The sequence below is a fragment of the Tachysurus fulvidraco genome, chromosome 22 (assembly GCF_022655615.1).
Source record: "Tachysurus fulvidraco isolate hzauxx_2018 chromosome 22, HZAU_PFXX_2.0, whole genome shotgun sequence".
Taxonomy (NCBI): Eukaryota; Metazoa; Chordata; class Actinopteri; order Siluriformes; family Bagridae; genus Tachysurus; species Tachysurus fulvidraco.
The window spans coordinates 1637824-1660385 of record NC_062539.1 but is presented as its reverse complement, the minus strand read 5'-3'; the positions used below and the strand labels follow the sequence as shown (position 1 = coordinate 1660385).

At 42.6% G+C, this 22562-nt stretch overlaps 1 protein-coding gene across 8 annotated transcripts in view; it reads right to left on the bottom strand.

The window, feature by feature from the left end:
• st3gal3b (ST3 beta-galactoside alpha-2,3-sialyltransferase 3b) overlaps positions 1 to 22562 on the bottom strand; it is a 52015-nt gene that overhangs the window by 3822 nt on the left and 25631 nt on the right. For 7 of the 8 annotated variants that reach the window (XM_047806186.1, XM_047806187.1, XM_047806188.1 and 4 more), the window contains 6 exons: positions 18829 to 18923; positions 15665 to 15728; positions 14308 to 14403; positions 13466 to 13652; positions 2766 to 2912; positions 448 to 594 (listed from right to left, as the gene is read on the bottom strand). In XM_047806186.1, the coding sequence (XP_047662142.1) occupies positions 448 to 594; positions 2766 to 2912; positions 13466 to 13652; positions 14308 to 14403; positions 15665 to 15728; positions 18829 to 18923 (736 nt within the window). Of the gene's footprint in view, positions 1 to 447; positions 595 to 2765; positions 2913 to 11541; positions 11843 to 13465; positions 13653 to 14307; positions 14404 to 15664; positions 15729 to 18828; positions 18924 to 22562 lie in introns of those variants that run through there. The other variant, XM_047806191.1, reaches the window with a different exon arrangement.

Sequence of the window (22562 nt, the reverse complement as noted above, 5' to 3'; positions counted from 1 at the left end):
GAGGGCGTTTTTCCAAGACCTCCGGAAACACGCCCCCTTTACGTCGTGGTAACGAAAGCCCTGGAATTTAGTGAATGCCGTTCTGGACATCAGATGGGTGTTAGACGAGTGAGTTCAGACAGTCAGCGCATTAACATCCAATATTTACATTTTTACAGCCCAGTCAAACGGCAAAAAGGACTTTTTATGACTTTTATGTTATCTTAATCAGGGCTGGGCTGAAAAAACAACATGGCAAAGATGAGACGAGAAAAGAAGGCAGTTTTAGTTAGCGTATTATATTGTTGCTACACTCTTCCATTTATTATATAGTTAAACAAGAGGTCAGATAAAGGGCTGCACTTCAAAAACCAAGTGTGACCCACCTGTTCAAATATTACACAGAAATTAAACAGACGTCTCGATATTTACAACGCTGAAACCTGCGGGAAAAAAAACAAGTCGTACCTCTTTGATGGCAGACATTTTGACTGTCTCGTAATAGTGCAAGGGTGCATGAGGGGTGTTCATGTCGTAGCCGAATCCGGCGACGGCAACCTCATCGCAATTATGCAGGGCCATTGTTATAGCAACAGTACCAAGTGTTGGGATGTTCTGCAAAAACAAGTGTGATGTTTAGCTTTTTCATAGTCGACAACAGATCTGCAAATGTCTTCTCTGTATTTCTAGTAAGTATGCCGATGATGTTCGGCAATGAGGAAGTCTCAGATCATTGAAAGTCAAATAGCTTTTCTAAACTTAGCGCGAGTTATTCTAAAAATTTGTATGAAACAATTAAAAGCACTTTTTGTCCATGTTGTGTGGCAAAAATGATCAGACTCTCTCTAGGATCGTTGCTGGCAAGAATAACAATCCACCAGGTTTGACTGAAATTGAGCCTGTAGTTCTTGCACAAATCACTTGCCTAAGGTAGAAACCACAGAGAGTGAGTATACAGGGTTTGGGTGGTGGGGTTCTTATCGCTCAAGAACTTGCAAAAACAGCTATGTGCTCAGTTCCTAAACAAAATGTGTAAAGGTAGCCAGAATTGAGCAAAGCTAAATGCCTGGGCAAGCCCTTAGAAAAGTGATGATTAGCAAGAAAACATGAGGAACTGGGTAAAGTATGCAGTATCCTTGGTTGAGCTGATCAGCGCCTGTGGTTGATTACTACCCTTCCCCTTTCTCCTGACATGAGCTGGCTGGCTAGCTGGGTGCATGTAAGGAAACCTGGCTTTGTTCACGCCAGCAACTGTTAACTCATCTTGAGATGCACCCCCTGCCCATGACACACCAATTTCCAGAAGGGGGGTGCATCTTGAGATGCACCCCCTGCCCATGACACACCAATTTCCAGAAGGCAGACCTCCGCTTCCTCGTCTCCCAGGGGTGGGTAACCATTCAAAATCATTAGCTTGCAACAGCCTGGGGTATGATTTGCCCAGGCCCACACATATACACACACAAATCAAGAGTAAGATTTGGGCAGCAAGCCCACCCCCAGCAGGTGAGTGTTAGGAGGACTCAGAGAGGGGGAAGGATGTGTCTAAGTGTGTCCCACAATGATCAGTACCGTATGGGACAGCTTCCCTCCTACCCACAAACCCTCAGGGGCCTGGTGGGGCAGCTCCACATGCTCTGCACATGTTTCTGCAGTTCAAAGAGGGCACCGATCTTCACGAGATGGTCAACTTCAATACTTCCCAATCCTATTTTTGCAAATTCCAGAAAAACCTGACAGATGACAGCTTTATCAAGCAGATCGTAGTCTTTTTCAAGAAACAAACCAGGTAAGGTTTCGTGAATAGAAGCTCGTTGAAGTCTCGTTTCCTGAATCGGTGTGTCTTGTCTCTTCTCTTCAAGTTCCCAGTGGAGCAATTTTTTTTCCATAACCCTTGTCTTTGAAACTCGAGGCATGTAAAACACACATCTTTTATGACTGCCCAGTGAGGCTGCTACCCGTGGACCGCCCCTGAAGACTATGTAGTATATGTGAGCAATGCATGTGTTTACTTATTGCTGGAGTCTTCGGAAGGCAGCCAAAAAGAAGAGTAATGGCAGAGATCACAACCAGATGAAACACAATAGCAGGCATTTCCTAAATACCCACGGTGTGTTTAAATTGCAGAACGGCAGAGAAAGTTATATAATATTATGAAAAATCTCATTTTAAAGGATTCTGTTTGATCAAGATGGACTCATTAAAGTGGACAGCAGTTCCTAGATCAGCCTTTCAATAAAATTAACTCATATCTAGATTTGCTTTACCCTTAAATAAAAAGTTCTTGAAGTACAAAGGCATTGAATGACCTGGACTGCTTTGGACACAGTTTTTGGGCTTTAGTTGCTCCTATCTGGAGGATTAGCCATGCTGTGTTTGACCTATGGTGACTTTTGAGGTAATTACAATCCATTTGAGGAAACATGTGCCCAGGGCTTCCGCCCAGGGCTTCCTGTGACCCCCATTTCCATAAAATTGGCTTTAAGGGGCATGCTGCCATTTTGGTTCAACAAGTATGAACCCACCCAACTGGACCCTCAACAGCGAGAACAGTTCCATGAAGGTCAAGTTCTCCTCCAAAACTTGTGGTCAATGTATTTGAAGTAACAAAACAATATGATGTTTTAATGGTGGCACATGAAAAAATGTCTTGCGTCTTAAATGTAACTTTCGAATATGTGAAAAAGGAGTAAAAAAGATATAATGATACCAGGTATATAAAAACCTTCATTATAACACATTTATATTTTTTTATGTTTGAGAATTACAATCAGATTGACACTTACCCCTTTACCCATGAGGCCATTGTTCAGCGGCAGGCCAATGAACTGGAAGGCAGCTTCTTGGATGAAGTAAGGGTTGAGAATTCTTATCTCAGAGGGATCCTTGGGCACATTCTGAGCCACAGACTTCCAAAAGCCCTCAGTACCTTTCTGAAAATCCAAAGACAGACGGACACCACATTTAGACAGGTTTATTAAGACTGACGCGAGTGCTGAATACAAAATGAGCCAAATCAACACGTTTTTCAACACCTTTTTTTTCTAGATGGCCATTATTAAATTTGAATTCCTTCATGAAAGGTTCAATACGTGACATTTTCTTCCATAAACATGAGAGAACATGTCAAACATGCCATCACTGCATACTGATGCACAAGGACGTGACTGGAGGCCGATCACAGGGACGGATTTCATTAAAAGTGAGGCACTACATCCATGTTGGACAGGCCCACAGGAAATAGATGAATGAGATCCTGACCTCCACGGGTGTTTGAGGATCTGCAGTGGCCCCCAGGTTGATACCAATTACTCAGGAGACTGGCCAAGTGGCATAGCTGAGCAATTATTCAATCGGCAGCCTCACATTGAGATCATCAAGCATTAGTGCTCCTAACACTGGGCTCAGCAGAGCTGAAACAGGGCTGCTGGCTGAGTGCCAGCTGGGTCATCTGATTTAATGGGAGTCACCTGTTCAAATAAGAAGACACTGCCTTTGATATTGTCAAATAATGGGAACAACCATTGAGCCTGGCAAATGGCTTTGAACAAAAAAAAAAAACGCCGCCCTAGTGCAAGCCACAGCAAGAACAAATCATCTCTCCTGTCAACGAGGGGGGTTTGGCTTAACAAGCGGCACAACACAAAGTCTACGGAATGATGCAACGTCAAACAGGTGTATGAGCATGTGTAAAAAAATAAGATATGGCAAAAGTAGATCATGTATAACTCTGCCTGGCCAAATAGACAGCGCTCAAGGCCAGTATGTAATGTGTTGTTTTACTCCTGCTCTCCGGGATCGTCCTAAATAACAATAGTGAACATGTAGGCCTTGCAATGGTATATGAAACCTGACCCCAGAGGTATTTAGTATAAAGTGAGAAATGGGTTGTCTTAAGATGGATAACACGGAATGCCATGGATTGATTCCTTTACAATCACTCAGGCCTGACAGCATTCCTCTGGGAGCTCCTTATACATTCCTTCTCAAGGAATAGCCATGCAAACAGAGTGTGCTGGGGAAAAGATGCTGCTTCTTCTCATATTAGTAAGTAGTAGGCATCACTGGACTTATTTACTACCATTCTAAACATAGTCTTCATGAACCGTTTTATTACGTAATATTTTCTCAAAACATGAGATGTTTTATATATTTTAAAGCCCATTCAAATTGTCACTTCCATGTGGTCTGTTCAGCTGACAGTTCCACTGTTTAAGCTAAAAACCAACCAAAATACACTTCTGATCCAACATTATAACAAAACAACCTTTTTACATTCGCATACAGTAGATGCCAGAGGACAACTAAATATTACCCCATCATCTGTGCACAGATCCTCAATAAAATGATCCAAGTTGAAAGAAGTAACGTAATGTATTGATACGCAGTGCAAGTAGCATTCTCTCAGCAATATGCTATTTGTAATGTTTAAATACTTCGACTTCCTCTATGACAGCTACTTTCATTTGGACTTTGCTGGGGACGTAACATGAACCAGACTCTGACCAAAGTTAAACATGGCCATTCTAAACACAGCACTGAAGTCTTCTTCCAGTCCTCTTCCAGTCTTGCCTAGCGCTAGTGCAAACACACCTCTTACCAGAATTCCTTTGGGGAACCGCAGCCAACCAAACGACTGCGGAAAGTAGGGAAAAAGAGCCTCTGATTGATCACCTCTCCTCTCTAAACTACAATTCATTTTCAGTACAGGGTTCACAAACGACCAATTCTGTCATCAAAATGAGGGTCTTGCTGTAACTGATCGGTCCAATAAAGCAGCAAGGCTTGATGTCTCTGTGTATGACTCCAGTGCACGCTTAACAAGCTTCCAACATGGACACCGAGTGTTAAATCACCCCATAAACATCACGGGCCTCATCTACAGCTATCCTCAAACTGAGAACATTTACACTGAGGACTGGGAGTGCCTCAGCTAGAACTTCTCTGATCGGAAGAGAATTAGAACATTTTCAAGCTTGGCGCATTGCAACAAAGTGGGAAAATCATGGATCGCTCCATGAAACAAGGCATTCACTAAATTCCAGGGGTTTCATTACCACGATGTAAAGGGGCGTGTTTCCGACGGTCTTGGAAAAACGCCCTCTTTCAAAAAAAAAACAAAAACAACAACAACAGCATACTACGAAGGACAAAACAGTCATACAGGTTTATTTTAGAAAACAAATAAACAACCGAAAACTACGGTTAGGTTTAGATTATTAAATAGGCCACGCCTACCCGATGACGCAACATCTGTTACGCTGTTCTGAAATCCCTGGAAATAAGTGCCTGCCCCACAAAATAAAGCTCTTTGTGCACTTTCATACATTAACGTGATATATATAACATTACTGTTAACAGTGTGAGCAGCTACGTTAAACTATTCCCAACAAGCAGAAATAGTTGAAGTTCACTTTAAATCAGGGTAAACAACTTCATTGTGTAGCTGTAGGCAGTAGTAAATTCCTCACTCGGCTAAATCCTAAAATCCATTCCTCAAGCAAATTCAGCTGTCATGTAATTGCCTTTTAAACACTTAACGTTGAAAAACAAGTCAAAGTTTAGTGCATGTGTGTGTGTGTGTGTGTGTGTGTGTGTGCAAACAACAAAATGTTGAATCTTTGTGCTAAAACCACAACAAAGACCTTTGCACATAGGGACAAGTTTGGATGGATGACTTCTGGAATCAGAATGGATGAGATGTATATCTAGCATGTCTCTTGGGTATCACAGGTCAACATAAGCAAACTGAACGTTGGCTCGAACCTCTTTCATGTTTAATCCTAGAATCTCAATCATTCGGAACGGAAAACCACTGATAACACCACTTATAATACTGTACCATAAAGCCAGGTGCAACCCCCAAGGAATACGAGATTTCAGACTATTATCAATAAGGTTTGTGTTAAAAAAAATGACATTGTTTATATTTCTCCCATGATAGCATGTAACCTGTGCATTATGCAAAAGTTTGAGCACTAGTTGCAGAGCAATGTCTCAGTTTTAGGCCTCTCGTTAATACACCTGAACTTTCCGAGTAGATGGTAGAAAGATAGTGGGCGAAGAGATCTATGTGGGTGGAAAACATTATTTAGAAATAGGTGAGCTAGCAACAGAAGGCTAAACCACATGCCCTATTATTGAAATATGTCCAGCAGTCTGCTGGAAATTGAAAAGTAATACACTTTGTTTATTGAATTTGCAATGGATTAATAAAATAAGTTTAAAAACATGAATATCCTGGTGAGTATTATAAACCTTTTTCCAGAGAACCAAAAGGCCTTGAAAAAATCGAATTGGATTAAATTTATTCTTGTTTTCTTGAGCAAATTATGTTTTTGTATTAGGTCATGCAGAAATGCTGACCCTGTAACATATGGCCATTGTGTAGAGGGTCTTTTGAGGGTGTTTTACAAACACAAAGGTCATGATGCCTGCAGAATTCTAGTATGAAACCAAAAGCAACGACTCAGGAATATTGGCCCTCATCTTCTAAACCATTTAACCTCATTTGAGGAGTCTTATCATCTGTGTATATGTGGGGGGTTGAGACAGGGGTTGGTGGCATGGTGGAGCAGCAGGTGGGGTTGTCACCTCATATCTCCAATGCCCCTCGTTGAACCCTGAGCTCGCATTACTGATCGTGTGAAGTTTCACATGTTCACCCCTATGTCCAAATGGGCTTCTTAGGTCTTAGGGGTTCAACCCACCTGAACTGCTCAAGATACATTTAAAGGGGTCGAGTCTGGGTTTGCTCCTGAATGAGATCATTTTGAAGAAATAGAGAACACTGCAGGTAAAAAGCAAAAACAATGCTATATACCACACCGGGCAGGGCATCGCTAGCAAGAAACCCATTATTTATTCTGTGGTTTATTTGAGGAGGTCCTTGCACTGGTTACAGTGTAATCCAGGATGAGATTGGTTTGGTGGTATTTGGGGAATTTCAGGACTTTCAGAGAACTGACACTGATCCATATTTAGAGGAAGTTCTCAAAAAGGAAGTCTTTTCTACTACTTAATTCCTACAATGACATAAAACAAGAAGCCTGGCAAAGCAGAGAAAACGTACAACGGCAATAAAAACTGGGCTTCGGCCTCTCAGCGTGTCTTGTAGATGCGTTCAGCACACAACCACAGCAGGTTTTTTTTTTTTGCTGGCTTCCTGTTTATCTTTAGAGTTACAGTTAGAGGGTCAATAAACCTGGGAGGTACTCTGTTAAAGAGAAATGAACAGCTTTTATGGTAGTCACTCTAGTTGACTAAACTGCGTTGCAAATCTGCCCATAAGAGGCTTAGGCATGCTGTGGGACAGATGTGCTCCCTGCTGCCCGAGTCGCCACACTCTGATTACTCGTAGCATTAAAGCATTTGTAGATAGTTTTGGCAAACAACTTTAATTTAAATCTAGGCACAACATAATAGAACACATGCATGTATTCTTACGGCGTCTTGTTTTGTGCACGCTGAGGGTCGGGTCTGAGATTTTCAACGATCCTTTGTATAAATGCTCAGGATGTAGTGGAGATAGGTGAGTGCATGTGGAGGAGCACTCATCTGAGGCAGGGCACGAGCATGAAAAGGAAATCCCGCTGCTTGTTACCAAGTACAATGGTCGAAATTCCCTTAAATACTTTGATGGTTTTCCCTTTGTTCAGAAGAATCTGAGGTATTTGCCCATTTTCTTTTCCTTTGTAATGACTTTGACAGCTTTCTTTTTCTGAGACTGGAGCTGTCTGATTACCCGACTCGTTGGGGTTATCCTGGGTGGGAAACGTGTGCCCTTGCACTTCTTTAGAAGAACATGTGGTACAGTGGAGGCTCTTAATGTTAAGAGCTCGTAGAATGAACCTCTGAGGCATGAGGCATTCTGGGGATTTGAGCTGAACTTTCTTGTGAGAATGCCGGGGTGAGCACGGTCAATTCCTCAGGCATCTAAGCATGGATGCTCATTTTAGTGATGTTCTAATAGTTTCCAGTTGAGAAAAAAATACTTTAATTTGAAATCCATCCAGATCGATTTATTGTAAATTGTTCTGCAATGGAAAAACAACGTAAAGCTCCTGAGATCCTGAAATCTGTAAGGATGTTTGTGTTGATGAAGAAAAGAAGAACTATAGGTTAGAAGGTTCCACAGCATTCCATGGCTGTGCTCCATTCTAATGATACATACTGTAAGAGTTTCTGGTGAGCTTACGAGTGAACAAGGTCTGCATGAGCAGCAACGACTTTGGTTTAATCTATAATTATTGCCAAATAATCATATGCATTAATCTTACACTCCATTATTGAGGTCTTTGAACAACAAGTCCATGGCAGGTGATGAAGGTGAGCGAATCTTATTCTGACAGACCTGTACATTCCTGAAGAGCCCTGGAACCTTTTACTCTAGTTTACTGTAATCACAGAGAGCTTTAACTGATTTCTAGTGACAACAATAGATTGCCAGAAAGGCAAGTGTTTTAGGCTCATAAGCAGAACCCATAACAGATCTACGCTCATTCTGGGTGGTATTGATTAAGAAAACATAAAAGAAAATGCAAGAAATGCAAAGGAGAAAAAAGTCCTTTGAAATGCTATGATTGCTGACAAGACCCTCAAAGTCCTCGCTGCTCCTGCCATTCGCAAGTGTAATCAGAAGTCCAGTTTTATTTTTTTAATTAAATTTTTATTAAGAAAGCCTGTGTGGCCAACAGACAGTTTGGGTTAGTAACACAGAAAGATATGTTCCAGTAGTGCAATGCTGAACGGACCGATGAGCGCCGTCATGGATATCTTCATTCCAAGATTTTAAATATGAACTTGTGTCCACCATTTCAGTAAAATATCAAAGAATATGAGTAGTCCAGATGGGAACAGAGGTTCATCCCTGAAATACGTCGCTGCACATGTCGAAAACAAGGCATTTAGATGAATTCCAACTGCCTGAGTCAAGCAACGTCAATGAAGAAACCGAGACACGATATTCGCAAAGCGTCCATGTGAATGAACTCTATGTAGTCCTGATGGTCAATTGTAGATCACACACCGCGTCGCCTTAGGGCCTTTTTACACCCGGTCACTTCGTGTGTCGTCTCTGATCCGATAGCTATCTGATATATTAAAACTGTCCGATTTACATCAGGCCACATAAATACGTCTCGGCGAATCGGATATCGATCCGATCTTTCTGCTCCCGCCCAAAATGCAAATATATTTTACCTCATTTCTGGGGTAATTGAAACGGAACACACTTTGGTGTATGCGGTTTTCAGAACACGATCGAAAAGAAGACGAAAAAACTGGTTACGACGTTTATGCTACAAAAAACAGCGTTTACTGTTTGCTGCATTTTTGATGGCGGCAGCAGCGCGTTTTAAGCCCCGACGAGACGCCTGGGTGAAAGATCACCTGCGAGTGACGTACTTCCGTTTGGGAGGAGTATAGCGCTGACGTATGTGGCTCGAACAACCACATGCATTTACACCTGTCCAGTTTCATCTGAAACGCGTCCCAGACCACCTCCTGAAGGGGTTTGAACCATCGGATTTATATCCGTCTCCAAAACGTTTCGGAGGGCATTTAGACCTGGTCTTTTTACCGTCTGAAAGCTATCGGATCACAGAAAACGCAGGAAGTGACCAGGTGTAAAAAGCCCCTAAGACATTTTGAACGTTACGAAGGATTTTGCTGTATTTTGCTGTGTTCTTCACTCAGCTTGACCGTTTTATGTATGGATGATACAATATCCATTTCTGGGAGAGCAGGTAGTTAGTAAAAGGCAGCTTCTCCATTTGGCTCACATGTTCATGGTTCATGGAATCACATATCAAAGTTCACCTGGATTAAGAGGGTACAAAGTGCAAGATATCAGCACTACTAGTACATCCCTCTCTCATTCTGCACACTTTCCCTTTGCCTTTTCCATTATCCTTTTCCAGGAGAATTGTTTTTAAGGTCAATCACGATGTTGTGTAGTTTTCAGACATCACTCATATCACAGTATGAGTCAAGTCTGAATATGGGCATGAACACTGACTTGCCTCAGAGTCTGGAAATTGTACAAATCAAAAAGTAAGTCCTGTCCCAGAGGCACAAAATGTCCTACTGTATCAGGGAACGTAGATAAAAAGACAAGAGACACTACTTAAAAATCCCAGTCCTGAACACAGTCCGTGGATCATCTTGTTTCGAGAATACCTTTCTTGTTGAGTCAGGTGAGTCGCTGGAAGTTGCGCAAGAATCACTTTCTTATGCCTTCAACAGTTTTTTTTTCATCACACAGGCAATGAAAAGGCTTGCATTCTTTCCACCTGTCAAGGATCCACGCTACACAAAGCAGTGCTGAAAGTAATCACATCAAAGCTCCCACCAGCCACTGAGTGTGGGAGAGAGTGAGGACTGCTAGCCGAGGATTAGATCCCAATCTAAAAGCAAGCTTTTCTAAAGGTAATTGTCCACACAGCCGCACACGCTTTGGTGTTCTCGCGGCTTTTCCGACTCGTCGTGCAGGTGAGTCGAAAACAGCATCGCGATGCGGACGTGATCGGTCGCATCGTATTTCTCCGCTAGGTAGCCAGCGAAGGCTGCTGCGTTCGCATCCATTTGACACGGGATTCTCAGTAGTGCTGACTGTTTTCCAAGAAGTTTTAAGCAAGACTGGTCTGTGTTATTGCATCTCTAAAGCCTGAGACAAATTACTTACCGTCGCCAAGGTTACAGTGTGTTTGAGGAGATTATGTATGATTAAACTCAGGCTCTATTATTTATTTGGTATGATCAAAATGTTTCATCTGCACGAAAGGATGTGTAGTAGACAAATGAGTTTCACCGAGCGCTCGAATACCGCTACGTTAACACACTAATTAAAAAAGAAAAAAAGAAAAAAAAAAAGAAAGAAAAGAAAATGATGTTCTCCAAGCTGGTAATAATTCATGTGGAAAAAGCCACGACGCTCAGAATCATCCGTCATTACGGACGCACGAATGCGATGGCCCTCATTTGTCATGTGACAGATAGTTAAGGGAGCCACTTTAAACACGATACTCCTACAAGCCTAATACACACACGCCAGGTCACGTCGTAGACTCGCTGTCTCTAAACAACGGTTACAGCTGTGTGTGTGCTCCTGTTTCCAAAAAAGTCAATTACAAACCAACGAATATCGGAATCAGAAATACGATCATCGGTTAATCTACAGACTTAAACCTGAACCGGCGGTTTTCCGTATACATACGTGGGTGTGTCCTAAAAAGACTTTTATTTATATAATCTATTTTAATACGTCTTGGTATTAGGGCTTGTTTGGTATTGTGGAAGAGTGAAAAGTGTGATTTACTAAACAGTGCCTCGCATCTAGAATATGATCAGAAAGGCACTGGTTTAGTTGAGCACATGTTTAGCGTAAACTTTGGGGCAAATGACCCCATTTTTGCTTGATTTCTGACAGGAAGTCATTCTCAAACCTGGATTAATATTAAGATAGCCACATGTTTAATGGAGTGTAGAGTTTGTGCATTGGCTTGCAGGTTTTTTAAACAGAATGCCTGTTAATTTGTCCGCGGCCACCAGTGCAAATTGTGGCTAAAACGGCTGTAATTAGCGACTTTCAGAAACCCTAATTTGGCTAGCTCTTGCCACTATAAGATCAAGGGCAATCTATCGGGTGCTGGAGGGTAGATCCGTTATCTTCATCTGTACCTTAACGATCAGACGTTTTCAAAGGCGAGGAGGAGTAATCAAACAGCCTGCTACTTTACTTCCTCCGCCGAGCCTCTTGCACTCTGACAAATGTCCCCCTGTTAAAATTCCTTCGTTCTGTCGCTCCCTTAAAGTCACACAGCTGCGTTGGCTCAGAGCTCCTCGAGTGCACAGCTTCTAGACACTGGTTTGGCCAAAAAATTAAAGAAAAAAAAAAGAGAGAGAGAGAGAGAGAGAGAGAGAGTGTAACACGTCTACAGTGGAGCTTTATAGAATAAGCTGAAAAAATGAGCCCTACCCCAAACCCTATCTTGATACCATGACCTGACAGAGCTTTATTAATGACACCCAATTGCCCTTGAGATACCCCCTCGATGGTTGCAAACTAAGAGGAAAAACGAAATGCTTATGTGTGTTCTTTGTGTGATAAGAAGTGGGATGAGAGCAGAGCTATTAAAATTGCCATCCCTTCCCCTGCCAAGATAAGAGGAAAGTCATTCAGCCAGACTGACCCCTAATTCGCCGTACGTCAGTCACCCGGCCATGCTGTTGTCAAAAACCACACAAAAGTGAAAATAAACAGTTCTCTCAATACTGCACTTCTTACTGAAATTCTTTTGGCACCATAATTGGAATACAAGGCTTTCAAAATCCTGCTTCAGAAAGATAAATCTAATGAACTCTCTGCGGTCAAGTGACGCACCAAAGATAAGCGCAAAGAGCAAATTAGCCCATGAAGTGAAACAAGCTTTGAAATAAGCTTTGTTTGAATCGTGCAGAAAGTAAAACCCACACCTTTGTATTGTGAACCTTTTAGACTGCCAAAAACCGACTGAGAACTTTTCAAAAATAACATGCAATAAATCATGACCTGCAGCTTATACGTTTTTTTGTCTGAAGCTCTATTCTGGCAGGATTTGTGTTTCGAGTAAAAATTATGTCATTTTGTTCACAGGTGATTCCGTTTCTTCGGAGATCACCAACATTTGTGGTTTCCTTCAGACTCACCTTACAAAATCCCAAACCGTACAAAAGTACAAACGACTCGCTAATGTTACTTACCGTGTCGTATCCTGAGCAAACGACTGAGGAATCACAAAACTTAAACCAAACATGTTCCCACAGCACAGGTCAAGTAACATAATTTAATGCCCCTTTTCCACCGAGGCAGTTCGAGTGCAGGTTCGGAGCCTAATTTAGAACCAGTTCTTTCTGTTTCGACCGCCAAAGCACCGGCTCTGAACCAGGAAAAGTGGTTCTTAAGTAGCACCAAAACGTTGCTGGTCTAGACTTAAGAACCACTCGAATCAGGGGCTGTGGGCGGGGCTGTGGGCGGGGCTACTGTTAGCGTGTTTGATAATGTACCTTAAGTATACTAATGTTTAATACACTTTTACTTTACCGTAATATGATCAGTTATCAGCACACATGATAGTAGGTAGCTACATGCTAAGGCTAACGTTTTTCTGTGTTAATGATAAAATAACATTATGTACTTTATCGATTACAACCTCCGTTTATACAGATTATACAGAGCCGCACGTACACGTTTTATTCACCGCGTTTGGATGCCAATGTAGGTTCACAAAGCCATGAGCATTAACAGTAAAGCAACATCCGCCATTGTTGTTGTGTTTGTCGCTGCTGCGCTAACATCGCTGTGTAACGTGACACGTATACAGTGACGTCACACTCGTCTCTGTGACGGCTCTCTAACCGATGGAAAGGCAAACCGGTTCTTAGAAGGTTCACCAGTGGAACTAACTTTGGTTCTTTTTGGTGGAAAAGGGGTAAAAGTGGAGCTCACCAATTTCTCCCTGAAGATCATGTTCCTCAGCCATTTAAAGTCGACAGGTTTGAAGGCCATGAAGACAAACAGAGAGTCTTTCTCGTAATGGCTTTTGTTCTGGAAAGCTCCCTCAGGGTACGTTATCCTCATGGTGGTTTTGGTACCGACGTCACGTGTGTAACCCTTCACCGGAGCTTGGTTTAACCTGAAAAGAAACAAATATTTAGAAATATGTTTGAAACACCGATGCCCATTATATACAATAAAAGACGGCACCGATCCGACACCCCAGGATTCCTGAGATTCTGGTGAAACCAGAGAAAAGAAAAAAGGTGGATCGGATATTGGAGAAAAAGTAGAACAGATTCGGTCTGATGGTGTGACACATGGAAAAGATTGGAAGTGGATTTGGAGAAGAATTTTTTGGAACTGGGAATGTTTACATATACAAAGAGACTTAATTGTATTTTTTTGTTTGGATTCAATTTATTAGATTTGTTATACTTGCAATGTAAGTGAAAGAGCTGAACAGAATCAAACGCTGCGGTTTTTATCCACTCGTTATTTCCTGGATTATCAGAAAAGAACAAGGGATATCATGCCATCGCTCTATAGAAACAGACATACACGGATTTCTCAGTAGGTGTACGGAGACACGGCAGGATTTTCTTTCTTTTTTTAAACCAACCAGATCTTTTCGATTACGATTTAAAAAATCACCACCAGCCAGACCTTTTCGATTAGGATCTGAACAATGTTCACATAGTAAGGATCGTTTTTTGTTGTTGTAAATAATTACACCACACACCAAACACACGGTCTGTAAACGTTTTCTTTGGTTGTACTGCATGAATACTCACCTCACTACAATGTCGTACTCGTCGATACGGGAGCCCAGTGACTTATTGGCCAGGATTCCACCGTTCCCCACTATTATACATCTTTTACAACTCAATCTACAAAAGGGAAAAAAAAATAAATCACGATCATATAAACATGTAAAGCGTTACAGCTAGTTATGAAATTGGTGCTGATCGATGTAGAAAAGTCCGTTCTTATGTGGAGAGTTTTATGACCTTTGGCAAACAGATGCCCCTTTTCCACCGAGGCAGTTTGAGTGCAGGTTCGGTGCAGAAACTACGCCATGTCATACGAGGGGTTTTATTATTTAGAACCAGTTCTTTCTTTTTCGACCGCCAAAGCACCGGCTCCGAACCAGGAAAAGTGGTTCTTAAGTAGCACCAAAACGTTGATGGTTTAGACTTCAGAACCGCTTGCGTCAGAAGCTGTGGGCGGGGCTGTGGGCGGGGCTACTGTTAGCGCATTTGATAATGTAAAGTATAATAATGTTTAATACACTTTTACTTTACCGTAATATGCTCAGTTATCAGCACACATGATAGTAGGTAGCTACATGCTAAGGCTAACGTTTTTCTGTGTTAATGATAAAAAATTAAATAGAATAAGCTGAAAAAATAAAATATAAAATTTGCCGCGTTTGGATGCCGATGTAGGTTCACAAAGCCGTGAGCATTAACAGTAAAGCAACATCCGCCATTGTTGTTGTGTTTGTGTTTGCTGTGCTAACGTTGCTGTGTAACGTGACACGTGTACAGTGACTTCAGACTCGGCTCTGTGATGCCTCTCTAACTGATGGAAAGGCAAACAGGTTCTTAGAAGATTCGCCAGTGGAACCAACTTTGAACCAGCACCGGCGCTAGCTCTGATCCAGACAAAAGGTTTATTTCACACATCAGTTATTTCAGCATCACCATTAATGACTAAGCGGCTTACAGAAAATGCCACAAATGTGTTTTTTTTGTTCGATTTGTTTGTAATCCAGACGACTTTTTAATGCTGTTTTTATTTTTTGCTATTTTACAGTATTAGTGTTTAATTAAGTGCGGCATCAGTGAGAAAGTCTTCGCTCTATCAGGAAGCATGTGCACACAGGTCAAAGTTGTTTAAGCTTAAATTTAAGCCTTTGTTTGAATGTCAGAAAAACAGAATGTTGGCATTGGGTCTGTTCTAAAAGTGAGTCTCAGTGGCTGCGAGTTGGGATGGAAACCATTTAAAATTTCATTTAAAAATGTAAAATATCACCCAGCTGGGCAGACGTGGTAATAAACTAGCATACGCTCAACCAAATTAGCAGCAGGCGTGGTTAATTTAAAAAAAAAAAAAAAGAAGGTGAGAATTGAGACCTCTCACACTTACCTTTCAAGTACTGGACTCAGTCCAAAAGTCTTTGTAGCAGTTAATATAGTGTCTATGACTTTTTCTGCAAAGAGAAACAGAAAGACAATCGCGTGAATGCAATGGAGCGTCGGAACAAACCGACTGCATAGTTTTCTAATATCAAACATGCAGCTCTCGGAGACGCCCTGATGGAGAGAGACGAATGTGTTGTGGCGCCAAAGCGGGAGCCCGTGTGCCGCTGGAAGCTTTGTTAACAAACGGAATCTAGGTGATGGAAAAAACTGCCTGTAAAAGAGGAATGTTTAAACAAAGAGCATTCCTGTGACAAAGCCTGCAATTTAATGCCGTTAGACACCGCGAGTGTGTCAGCTCACCGGCTAAATTTATCGAGATGTTTGGCCATAGTGAGCATTCTTCTGATGCCCATGTGGAACGTTTACTGCGAGAACACCTTGTGCTTCGTCTTCCGATATCTCTGGAAAGATGTGACTTCCCAGCAATGGAAACAACGGTGGCATGTTAATTATTCACCGAGCACTTTACGGCACCGCGCGAGCAGACGTGGCTAATTCAGCAAAACTACAACCGATACGCTCCGCCATAGTGTACCGTACGGTTTGGATTGTACTGCGGTTTAAAAACAAACATCGACCAACCGGGTTGTTCTTCAAAGTAACATAAATGTAACCTAAAAATATAAACTCTGACTGTTACAAAGCGCTGACGATGGAAACTCCTTCCACGAGCGACGCTTTTTTTTGTTTTTGTCGCACTTCCGCCATGCATTATAACGCTTCGCACTTTTCTCCCCGAGTAACAATATTTCTGATGTGTCCCTGAACGTGTGAGAAACATTACACAGATGTAGAGTTTGGCAGTAACACCGCTCTTAACGGCGTCCTGTGTACGAGTGTGTGTTGAGCAGAGTAATAACTACCTATCGTGCCCCTGACAGATGTAGTTCAGCCTGGCTGAGGCTAAACGGAATGAATGAAATAGCTGGGTATTAATAATTAAAACGTTCTGAAAGATATTAACAAACGGGAGTTTCTCTGGGTCCGAATTCCTGCTGTAGGGAATCCTGCCTGAGCCGGAGGATTGATGATTAGAAGGAGGTGAAGTCAATGCCAGCGGTCAGTGTTTGGATGAATTGTCGACAGCTGCCATCAAGCATCACCGAGGCCTAAGCGTAAACAGTGCGAGGACCACACCGACATCGGGTGGGGGTCGGCAATAGGTACGCCGACAGGTTCCTCACAAAAAACTGCGAAGAGCGATGGTTACTAATCGTTTTCACATAATGGGATAAACACTTCATCCAAGCATCTCTGCAGGCAGTTTGAACAAATGAACCCCTCACCTGCAAAATCGACTGTTTTGGCAAAGTGAATATCAGAGCGTGAGCTATTGAGAAAAAGCCCCGGCTTCACATGAAAACACTTTCAGATTGTTGGAAATCGATGCGGAGAGAATTTCCCCTGCTTCGACAAGTCCGAATAATCATTGGAGTGTTTGAGCTGCTTGTAGAATGAGTCATCAAAAAAGTGTGTGTGTCTATTCAGTACACACACGCACACACACACACACACACACACTAGAACAACTCACAAGGCCACTCTTCTCTTCTTTACGCTTCTAGACGTGACTCATCTCGAAGGAGCACGGAAAACAGTTGTGCAAAGTCGTGTGAGAGACGGACATCCACGCGCTCGTCCGAATGCGACGAGACATTTTTAACATGTACAGAAGGTAGTCTCCGCTGTCAGGGCTGTATATCAGAGAGAAGAAAAGTTATAACAACCGTGAGCTTTCCGACTTCTTCGGCCCAGAGGAGTTTATGTTCCTTTGTGGTTCCTCGGCAATGTGACGTAACAAGTCGTGTTTTTTTTCTTTTTAAGTTTGATAGAAAAATAAAACATGACAGTTTCTAGCTGCTATAACGCAAGTGACAACGGGAACTTCGTCGATCTTCCACAAAGCTGAATGGAATTTTAGACTTTCATAAAAATAAACAAATAAATAAACAAACAAGCAAACGTATGGAGAAAATGTGGTAATATTTGTTGTAATATTTGAGGATCTGGCAACCCAGTGGTGAAGGTGTCGGATTACTGAAACCGGGCCCTTGATGATGAAAATCTCCGTCGTACTTTCGCCGTGTTTCCCGCCATCCTGCCGACAGACTAAAGCTTTGGGCGGCAGTACATTTCGAACACTTTCTCTTTCCTCTTCACCTGACTCCAGTTACCCGAGGACATGTTTTCCCTTCGGAGCAGAATTCACAGTCGTGGGTGGATAAAAGAAAGCGTTTACGCTAAAACTGGCGGTGGTAGCGGCATCTATTTTTATCTCTCCTCTCATACCCGAGCTCTTTGTAGTCCTCTATTCACGACCCACACGTATCACGTCTCTGAGCGAATAAAGCTCAAAGCAAAGGTCCGTTGCTCCCACGATGCGTGGAGAAAAGAGAAACCGGTGGTAATGTAAACACGGGACGCTCTCTTTACAAAGCGGCGGTGCATGCGGACGTGGCTGGCCTCCACGCCGCACAAAGACTACATTCAGCTCGGGTCGTCTCGCTGCGCTGGAAAATGTGCCCGAGCGCTCGTATCTAAGCTATCTTTCTAGATCAGATCTAATCGGAGATTTTCAAGCAGCTGTGGTTGGTGATAAAAAGCACATTCAGGCTAACAACCCCAGCGAGTCCATGGATTTATACACCATTACCTCAACCTGTGGAGGCACAAAGGGATTGCCACAATAGCACCATTCTTCACGTGGGATGTTTTAAGGAGGAACATTCTTTGCTCTTTGATGATGGAAAGATGACGGTCTGCGTTACCTAACCTCACATATGGAGCTCTTAAAGCTGTTACTTCCACAAAATAAACATTGCTTTAAATAAAAATGGAGCTTGTGCGCTTAGGTAGCGTGACGCTACGCTACGCTCGCTCGATGGTGTCCTTCGTTTGGATTCCTCATTATCCCTCTCGGCTTTGTCATCCTTTTGTTTTTACAATTTTATTTTAATCCTCGACTGCTCGGCTCAGCTCGGCCCTGGTCTTGGATTCGTTTCTACTACACTAATAAGTCCAAGTCTAAATAAAGCCGATGCACTCACACGGCTCATGTACAAAAAAAAAAAGAAGAATGATAATCACAAGTAAAAAAAAAGTGCATACCTTGTGTTTTCAATCCAAACGGAGGTGAATAGTTGTTGACTTTCGCTAATCGCTTAAAGCTCCGGTCAAGAAACATAGGTGCTGGCTTTACAAACCTGTAAGGAGGAAAGACAAGGTGTCAGAAGGTCAGAATGGAGACGTGTGTGTGTGTGTGTGTGTGTGTGTGTGTATAGGTGACGACTCAACTTTGCACTTACAAAGAATTTCAAAAAAATCATCTGCAAGTTTGTGAGATAAACGTATGAAACAATTTCTAGATTTGTGTAAAACCTCGTCAGCCCAGTCTGCAACCTCAACGCAGTGATCCGTACACGTGTTCCCATTGACTCCGCCCACTTCAGATCCCAATTCCAATGATTTGCGAATTTACAAGTCAAACTCTGGTCCTAGGTTAAACTTTCCCGTCTAGCGTCCTTTCCCCTTCGGTTACTCTGCTTTTCTGATCGGTAAGTTTATCGGGTGGTAGGATGGAGCTCCTGCTTTAACCGATCTACATCAGGTGTGGAAGCTAGCTGCTCTTCACACACTGAGTAACGTGATTGGTTGCCTTGTTACTTCCTGTTTCACAGGGACACGGTTGTTACGGTCACTGGAGAAGATTTAGACATATGCCTGAGTAAAACCTGTCATGAACATGCATGGCTTCAAGTGTTAAGCTCCTGGTTTGCAGACTTTCCTGAATGATGAACAAAACGGTGGTACGCTTTGAAACGTCGACGCCCCCCAAAAAACATCCAGAATCCTTCCTGGTTCCTGGTAAAAACATTTATACTGGAACGAATTAAACTGCTTCGTCTTTATTTTGTCTTACAAGATGCGGTTAAATGTAAAGAATTCCAATGACTCTTAAACCTTGGCGCTGACTTGAGCGCAGCTTTGTTCCCGTCGCTGTGGGTCGACGATCCTCGTCCTGCGATCTGTAAACTGGGCTTCTCAGGCCAGACGCTTGGAGCCTGGCGAGTCTTTAATCGAGCATTTTTCTGTGAGAGGTTAACGTTCCTGGCTCGTCTGTGCTGTGACCCTCTGGTCAGGGTTTGAGACAGTTAGGTTGAAGCGTCTACAAATCAATCACACACACACACACACACACACATACACACATACACACACAGAGTTCTCTCTGCTCCTGGAAAGCCAGCGCAGGATGGATGCGCCCACCTCTGACCCACGTCCCCTCTCCGATCCTTTACCCTGGCACGTTGGGCTTTCCAGAACTTTTAAAGGAACACAAATAGGAAATTTTAAGGAAGTGTTTGAGTCAATCACGCCCAGGGCACTCAGTGCTGTGTGATCATTGGATTGGCTCCAGTTTCCAATCCGGATTTCCACTTTACACTCGTTTCCTGCTTTTCTTCTATTCAGATAACCTCCAAAATAACCTCGCTCAGGTTTCTGCTCTGGGGTTCAAACTGGGATCTTTAGGGGACAAAACAGCATCAGGATTATCCAGCGTGCGAAACATCTGCCCTTCGTCCTTCGCAAGCCGTCCTTCGTCCTGAGTTTGAGAGAAAAAGGACAGGAGCATCTTGTTTGGAGTTCGACTTATGAGTCTTGTCTAAAAAAAAGCAATAACTCTGTGGCTGGATTTTTCCACCAGAAAGACAAAATCAAAGAATGCACAGAGGACCTAGATTTAGCGTCTTCTGTTTTTTATTTATTTCTTTTTATTTCAGGTTATAAAAAGGTAAACCATCTCGCAGCAGTGAGGACGAGACTGCGGTGAGACGACGGTGAGACGAAGATGAATTTCTGAGACAATTTCAAACTAAGCTTTTAGCACTTTCACAGAAATCAGACATGGATTAAAATAAGAAAAGCTTTGTAGGAAATTTTACGAGGAATCAAACCCCCCCAAAAAAGAGAAAGGTAGCCTAGTGGTTAAGGTGTTGGACTACTGATCGGAAGGGCGTGAGTTCGAATCCCAGGTCCACCAAAGTGCCACTGCTGGGCCCCTGAGCAAGGCCCTTAAACCTTAATTGCTCGGTTGCATGAATTGAAATAAAAATGTAAGTCACTCTGGATAAGAGTCTGTGAAATGTCAGGAATGTAAATGACTGTGGAATAACTTGTATAATGAGTACGAGGGAGATCACAAGACTGATCCAAAGGCTTACACTTTACTTCTTGTCTCCATTTCACCCGAAAAATCTTTCTAATCATCCATTCATTCATTTCCTATTGCTTATCCGAATTCTCAGGCGTCATCGGGCATCGAGGCAGGATACACCCTGGACGGAGTGCCAACCCATCACAGGGCACACACACTCTCTCATTCACTCACACACACACACACTACAGACAATTTTCCAGAGATGCCAATCAACCTACCATGCATGTCTTTGGACCGGGGGAGGAAACCGGAGTACCCGGAGGAAACCCCCGAGGCACGGGGAGAACATGCAAACTCCACACACACAAGGCGGAGGTGGGAATCGAACCCCCAACCCTGGAGGTGTGAGGCTAACATGCTAACCACTAAGCCACCGTGCCCCCCCGCTTTCTAACCAGATCCTAATAAATTAGAATTAGATCTTTGTATGATGAAGTTCTCCAAGTTTCTCCAGATGAAAATGAAGACATGATCCATGCGCTTGCTCTACATGCAGCTTCTGTAAAGCCAGCTCACCAAGTCCATGTCTGTTTTCATGACCCTCATAGCTCCAGTTCTTCCCGTCCACGTCGTTGGCTTTAACACTCCACAGTCTTTTCTCATTTTTAAATATGACCAGATTTCTGGTACAAAAAAAATAAAAAAATAAAATAAAAACCACTCGTGCTATATGGATTTGATTAGAAAGATGTTTCCAGTGAAATGTAAAAGATATTTACAACACAGTGCTGTTGAGTTCTGATCCTTTACATAGAGTTCGTTTAGTTTTACATCTCTGTTGATCCAGAAAGTTGTAATTCGTTCTTGTTTCTATAGTAACCACTCGTTCACAGGATGTTACACACAATGTTTCGGTTGTTTAGAAGACATTCTGGAAGAACGATCCTGGTGTCCAAAGTCAGCGCTTTGGAAAGTCTTCAAAATGGACAGAGCAGTTTATGACGTGACGTGAAGTGACATACGGCTAAGTATGGTGAGCCATACTCAGAATTTGTTCCAAAGTGTACACACACACACACACACACACACACACACACACCATGAACACACACCCGGAGCAGTGGGCAGCCATTTATGCTGTGGCACCCGGGGAGCTGTTGGGGTGTTCGGTGCCTTGCTCAAGGGCACCTCAGTCGTGGTATTGCCTGGCCCGAGACTCGAACCCACAACCTTAGGGTTAGGAGTCAGACTCTCTAACCATTAGGCCAGGACTTCGCCCCACCACTTATGGTTCTTAGTGATGTGACAAACTGTTTTTAATTTTTTTCTGTTTTGTTTTATTAATACCAAAAAGAAAGAAGAAATCAGACTGGATGGAGATGAAGAGAATGTTTCTAGCTGCTGTAAGGTAAGTAATAGCAAAAATAACCCACAGCCATAAATGTATTTTAATACACTTCAGGAAGTAGTGATACAGGAAAACAATCAACTGCAGAGTGAGAACATTAAAATCTGCATCGGTTTTATTCCCTACGACTTAAATCTCAGGGAAAAAGAAACAGAATGAATAAAAATGTCAACGAGTGCAATGAGGGGAAATGAAGCGAAGGAGATGATAAACACGACTCCTGGCACCTGCGGTTAACGCAGCGAGATAAAAGTGTGATTTTTTTTTTATATTATA